Source organism: Setaria italica, chromosome VIII, assembly GCF_000263155.2.
Source record: "Setaria italica strain Yugu1 chromosome VIII, Setaria_italica_v2.0, whole genome shotgun sequence".
NCBI lineage: Eukaryota > Viridiplantae > Streptophyta > Magnoliopsida > Poales > Poaceae > Setaria > Setaria italica.
In genome coordinates, this window is record NC_028457.1 from 1,456,804 (window position 1) to 1,463,690 (window position 6,887).

Sequence of the window (6,887 nt, forward strand, 5' to 3'; positions counted from 1 at the left end):
CTGACTCCCCCTCAACCAAAGACACCTAGCAAGAAAAGCTAGAAAAAGAAGGGGTAAAAGAAAAGTTCTAACTCCAATAAAAAAAGAAGAGAAAATGCAACCTAAAGATAAGGGAAGCCCAAAAGCAAAATAAAGATCAATTCATGTCACACAAAGCAATGATGATACCAATAAGAGGAATTAGAGCATTGCAACATGATTCTACATTTATGAATAAAAGATTGGGCAAGCAAACATGTCAACAAGGTGCGAAGGATTATACAAAGATACTAAGCTAAAATGATACCAAATGAACAATATACCATACCCAATACAAAGACTAAGCAAAAGCATGGTACGATGTTCATGTGAATCATCCACCAAGATATATTAAAAAGCTAGCATGACAAGATACACATGAAGATCACACATGCTAACATGAATAGGTGGCTAGCCTACCATGGTATATTCACAGCATGATACAAGTATAAAACTTGCAAAAGAGTCCACAAGTGAGTAGTATACACGAAAGGAAAAACTCACTATACAAGTGTACATCCAAACAGTGTGGAGAGCCATCAAGTCTTGATCACCTCAAGCAAAAGATCAAGTCCCTTCGAGCTCATGTCCTCCACCTGCATCCCCATACCTACACATGAGGGGACAAAGAAGACCGAGTCTTGCATCCCAAAGGGTTAGTAAGCATATACTTGGGAATCCAAAACTTAGTCACACGGGTAAAAGATACACTCAACTTATCATGTGGGTTAGCATGATGCAAATGCCGGTTCAAATGAGATGATTTTGAAATACCCTTGGAACCATGCCTCAAAGAAGCAACTCGAGAAGAAGAACAAGTGCTACCACTAGCAAAAAGACAATGATCCCCTGGGGTCTTAAGAGAAGAACCAACACAAGCACCATGAGAACCATGGCGTGGACCAACATAAGAATAACTAGAAGCATGTCCACGAGCATGACCTAACTCACTAGAAAAGTAGTCATAAAACCCATCAATGAAATGTGGCTTCTTACTAGGCTCACAAGTGCTCATGCCATGAGATGGGCTATGAACAACCAAAGGCCTAGAAACACGAGTTCGTCACATTTGTCTTGCACGACGATAACAAAAGCTATCTTGATGCCCATCTTTCTCATAATAGGAGCAATGGTACAAAGGCCTTTTTGTAGGCACGGTCCGAGAGGATGAATCATCATTCTCATTCAAGTGAGAAATCCCTTGGGACTTAGAGCAAAAAGCATCAACAACACCATTTGACTTGGTGCCCAACATTAGGTTCACACGTGCCATGGGAAAGGCTACATGGCTTTCTAAAAGCTTTGGCACGCACACATCGCTCATGCTTGATATGGCGAAAACAAAACTCAATGGTATGCCCATCTTACAAAAGGTGCAATGAAACTTTGGTTTGGGAGTATGAGTTCCAAAAGTGTGAGAAGCACCCTTGCCACTTGAATTATCTTGAGCAAAACTGGAAGAAGCAACAAGCTTAAGAGTAGCTATAGAAGAGCTATCCAAAGCACTAGCACAAGTACTAGCATCCAAAGACTCACGCTCAATAGAAGAAAGCAACTCCAGTTGGGAAGAAGCAATTTTGGAAACACCAACATCGGAGTGATAAGAATTGCGAGAATCAAAAGACTTAGCACTAAGAATCTTGCATCTTGTGGCTAAAACCTCATTTTCATGTTTGAGACGATCACAAGTACCACATGGAGCATTTCTCAAATTATCCATCTCCTTTTCAATACACTTAGCATATGTAGTACGCAAGAGTTCATTTTATTTCTCAAGGTTGGCACTCATCTCATTGCGCTCAACCAACTTGGCACTCATATCATCGCGCATTTGCTTCAAAGTTAAAACTTGATTTTCCAATTCAATGCATGATGTGCAAATAAGACCGCATGAACAATCATCATCATTCACATCACTCACGATATCATGATTATCACAAGAAGTAAGGCAAGCATCATCATCAAGAACCAAAGAGCACATGCTACAAGGCATAGACTTTATTTCACAAATTTCAGCCCTAGCATGCTCAAGTTGTTCAACTCATGTGGTATGAGTCAATTTTAAGTCATTAATTTCAGCAAACAAAGACTCATATGAAACACATGGCAAAGAAGCATTAGACTTCAAAAGAGCAATTTCATCCTAGCCTTATCAAGATCATTATTCAAAGCAACACATGAATTACATGGCATAGAGGTATTGGATTTCAAAATTTCATTTTTAGATTTTAAAGCATCATAATCAATTGAGAGCTCATCAAGTAGTCTTCTACGAGATTCAAGTTGCTTGTCACCAAGATAAACATCTCTTTTTAGTTTCTCATTTTCAATGTGCAAAACATCACAAGATTTGCATGGTAGAGGTAAGCTAGACTTGCATGAAATTAAAGCATTCACATTATCAAGTCTAGACATGTCCAAATTTTTCTTAAGCTTAGCAATCGTCTCGCCATGAGCACAAAGGCAAGTGAACAAACCAATTATACCTTGGGAGAGTTTACCTCTACTCATCTTGTGAAGCTTGCGTTGGAGATCATCTTCTTGAGGCATCTCATCCATCAAAAGACGCATCAATGCCATCACTTCATCATCCTTGTTTAGATCATCCCGCTTCTTTCTGCTTTGATGTGACCACACCACCTAGGGACAAAGAACCAATAGAACAAGAGCTTGGTGCCAAAACTCAAAGCACCGGTTAGGATTAGCCAAAAACAAGCTCAAATCGTGAAAACCAAATCCGCAAGCAAAAGCGCTCTTTACCTTGTCGCCCCGTGGATCACAAAGCTGATTAAAGTTGTGTGATTCTTAACCAAGCTCTAATACCAATTGAAGGACCGAAAAGATGACCAGAGGGGAGGTGAATGGGAGCTGATTCAAATTTTCTCAAAGAATCTCGACTAAAGTCCCAACCTAATCCACAAAACTCTCTTCTAGCAATATCAAGTCCCCTTAGCTATGCAGGAGCTAATGGACCTAGAAATATTGCTAGGAACCCAATTTGAGACTAGTGGAAGCAAAAAAGAGCCCAAACAAGTATCGGAAGAAGAAATTTGAAAACCAACACTAAAGTTTGGAAAATTCCGGAAAATCCTTCGGAAATTTCCGAACTTTCAGAAATTTCCGGAAAACCTTTGGAAAATTGCAAAACTCCGGAAAACAGCCTTCATGAGGAAGTTGGAAAAATCTGAAACTCGATCAAGCGACCTCCAAAAATTAGAAAATTTAAACCATAGACTCACAACAACATACCAAAGGTATTTTCCAAAGGCTCAAGTTGAAAATCCCAAGAATTGGTCACTAGATTCAAAGGATTTGGGAAGGGCATAAGAAAGGGGATTTTCGGGGAATCTCAAAATTCAAGCCAAATTTGTGAGGGATTTGAGGGAGATCACATTATATATGCTCACACGGGTCATAGCAACAATTTCTCCTAACAAATCTCACGGGATTTGGGCTCAAACGCGAAGAACGCAAAATTCCCAAAAATACCTCCAAAAATACCGAGAAAGATAAATTTTAGATTCAAAGAGGATGGAACAATATGGCACAAAATTGATCTTTGGATTACTCCACCATGTTCGGTTACTAGCCACTCCTAAGCACAATCCAAACTAGGATGAGAAAAAGATCAACTCACACCTCTCTCCCTCTGCCAAAGGCTCTCACAAAGCAAATGAGAAAACCCCCACCAAAACAAGCAACGGGATGGCTACCCCAACCAGCCATCTCTCATATATATATAGGCATCCGGAAAATATCCAGAATGCCCTTACATGAAGCACATAACTCAAATACCCTCCAAAGGTAAAATCGTCCAACGTTTTCCTCCTATATCAGATCATTGCTTACCCTTGTGCTTGTCAGCTATCATGTTCAAGTAGGAAACACAGCGCTTGGAAAGTTGATCAAGACTCTCCCCACCAACCTACCAAAAAAATGAACGGATTAGATAACTAGTATACAACAACCACAAGGAAAAATGACTGTCACTGATTCAGAAGGATTCAAGGTAGCTTTGGGAGGAGAATGGAAGGTAGTTACAGGAATTTCTTGGTTTCTGTCATCTGATGAGAAAGCCTTGTAAGCTTCAGGCTTGGTACTGACGGCATCATCAAACTTCAAACCGTGGAGATCTCCCATGTGCCTTTCTCTCAGTGACTGATCAAACACCAGCTGAAACAAACAGTAGTTAATTTATTTAAAACAGCAATTCGAAAAATTAGCATACATTATGGAGACATGACAAGCAGTAATTCAAGTTGTCCCAGAGGATTCATACATTGGGTACATGGCAAGCTATTGCGATAGTTTGTGCAGTCTTGGCAGCGCGCTTCAAATCAGAGGAGTACACAGCAGCTGGCTTGGCTTCTTTGGACAACCGAAGGGCAAGCTTCAGGTTTTTTTTTAATAAATGATAATATCAGAACCACGTAAAAGCATGATTCCGAGACATAACCGCACAAAGTATAACTACCATGATAGCTTGCTGCCTACGGAGTACCAGTCTCATTCAGCTCCGGATCCATAAAGAGTTGAATACCGAGCCTCGTGAAGGAGGAGAAAACTAATGGAACAATGGTGAGAAGGGACTTCTATACTGAAGTCTGAATTGCTGATACTGTTAGCAACAAGCACCTGATTCAACTGGAGGAGCCATTTCAAGCATAATCATTGAAATCACAAAACAGTTTTGAAAAGATCGAATCATCCGGAAAAAAGGAGGATTCTCTTTTTCCTTCTTCCTCGGTACAAATTGCAGGTGGAGAAGGATAGGGAGAGAACTGACCTGAATGATGCGGGAGGCGCTCCACGACGTCTCTTCATGCCGCACCACCATTACCTCCGCGAAGTTCTCGCCGTCCTGCGATGCAGGTGACATTGCTCGATGGGCGCTAGCCGCTGCAGTGAAGAGGAGAGGGACGGACCTTCCATCCAGGTGCTTTTGTTCCGGTTGACTTTGAACCCGAGACTAAAGTGTCTTTAGTCCCGGATCAAAAATGATGCACCGAAGGCTACCGACGGAAGGGGCTTTAGTCCCGGTTGTAACTGCTAAAAAATTTGGTACCGACGCTACCCCTTTGTCCCAGTTGGTAATTCCAACTGGGACTAAATCTTTTGTTCCGGTTGAATATACCAACCGGGGTAAGGGGGCTTTAGTCCCGGTTGGTAGCTTCAACCGGAACAAAACGCCCTTCACGCGCCCCCTTCTCTTTCCACGTTATCTTTCTCCTCACACCCTTCCTTCCTTATCCTCGCACAGCACTCCTCTCCACTTCTTATCCACCGACGCCTCCTCTCCTCTCCACTCCTTATTCACTGGCACCTCCTCTCCTCCACTCTCCTCTCTGCGCTGCCGCCACCCCATCCTCCCTCTGCTGCCCCTCCCCTTCCCCCTCTGCTCGCCCCTCACTGGCAGTGAGGAGCGACAACGGGGCGAGGGCAGGGCAGTGGCGCGCGGGGGAGCTGCGTCGACCAGCTAGAGGCGGCCCCACGAGCTAATGCGGCTGGGCGGCGGGTGGCCGAGCGGTGCCGGGCAGGCGGCGGTGGGCGAGGGCGGAGCGGAGGTGGACAGAGGTGGGTGGCGGCAGGTGAAGGCAGAGCCGAGGTTGTCGGTGGCGGAGCGGAGGCGGGCGGCGACTGGCGGAGGCGAGCAGTGGTGGAGCCGAGGCAGTGGCGGCAGGCGGAGGCCCATTTTTTTTATTTTTTACCTTTTTAGTCCGGGTTGGTAATACCAACCGGGACTAAAGGACGTCTTTAGTCCCGGGTGAATGACTCAGGACTAAAGGACCTCCCCTTTTATCTCGAAAACTTAGTCCCGGTAGGATTTTCGTGATCTATGGCCCTATCCAACCTGGACTAAAGCCGCATTTTCCACCAGTGGCAGCATCCGGAAGGCTGGAATCACAACCACCTCTCTTGTCCTATATATATAATTACCCCGTCCACTTGTCATATGTGTTCTTAATATTTCTCATAGTTGACTGTAATCTCGTCTTGGTTTATTTAAGTTAGAAAGAAACACGGGAAGAGCAACAGCGCGTTAATTGGTTTCTGCTCCAAGTCTAAAAGTCTTCCAAGTTTGTTGTACCAGAATGCTGATGATTGCTATTCAGCCAAGCAAACGAAACACGGTTGCAGAGTGATGATACATCAAGTTCATGACATTTATACTAGACCACACGCCCAAGAAAATGCAATGTAAAAACACGGAGAGGCGGAGGCGGTCGGCGGCCGCGGCGCGAGGGCAGAGACGGTGGACGCGGCACGAATTGAAGAACCTCAAAACGCCACGGCAAGCGGCATTGTGGCCGTTGAATGGCGGGGTTGTAGCCCTCAAGCCGCATCCAACCATCACCAAATGCACTATGCGGGAAGCCATCTCCGGTGAGGTGTCCGGCGTCCCCGAACTTCTCCAGGATCCAACGGCCATCGGAACCGGAGATATGGACAACGCTGATTGAGGTGTTAGGAATTTTCTTGCCAACCGAGATCGTTGGATCGGCGTGCCTGCAGATTTCCTCTATGACTGCCTCATGGGAGACGACGACCACCCGCTCACCTTTTAACGCAACACGCGACAGCTTGAAATTCACCACCAGGTGCAAGTTTTGACCATATAGAGAGCACAAGAAATTACTATGTGGATTAGTGCTTACCCTTGTGCTTCTTGGCGATTTCGTTCAAGCGGGAAACACAACGCTCAGAAAGTTGATCAAGACTCTCCCCGCCACCCTGTCCAAAGGAGATGACTAGTGAGTAATATATAGCAACCAACAGGGGAAAAGCATGCCTAAGCCTAGCTTTTACTTCGACTAAGGACTAAGTACAACTTTGAGAGAGAATGGAAATTAGTTACAGGTATTTCTTGG

At 44.3% G+C, this 6,887-nt stretch overlaps 1 protein-coding gene across 1 annotated transcript in view; it reads right to left on the reverse strand.

Moving 5' to 3' along the window:
- Positions 1 to 6,096: 6,096 nt before the first annotated feature.
- The window catches only part of LOC111258228 (phosphoglycerate mutase-like protein 4), a 2,385-nt gene continuing 1,594 nt past the window's right edge, over positions 6,097 to 6,887 (reverse strand). The window contains exons 2-4 of the mRNA XM_022829173.1: positions 6,875 to 6,882; positions 6,675 to 6,750; positions 6,097 to 6,577 (exon numbers count right to left, since the gene is read on the reverse strand). Of these exons, the coding sequence (XP_022684908.1) occupies positions 6,189 to 6,577; positions 6,675 to 6,750; positions 6,875 to 6,882 (473 nt within the window). The 3' untranslated portion in view covers positions 6,097 to 6,188. The remainder of the gene's footprint in view (positions 6,578 to 6,674; positions 6,751 to 6,874; positions 6,883 to 6,887) is intronic.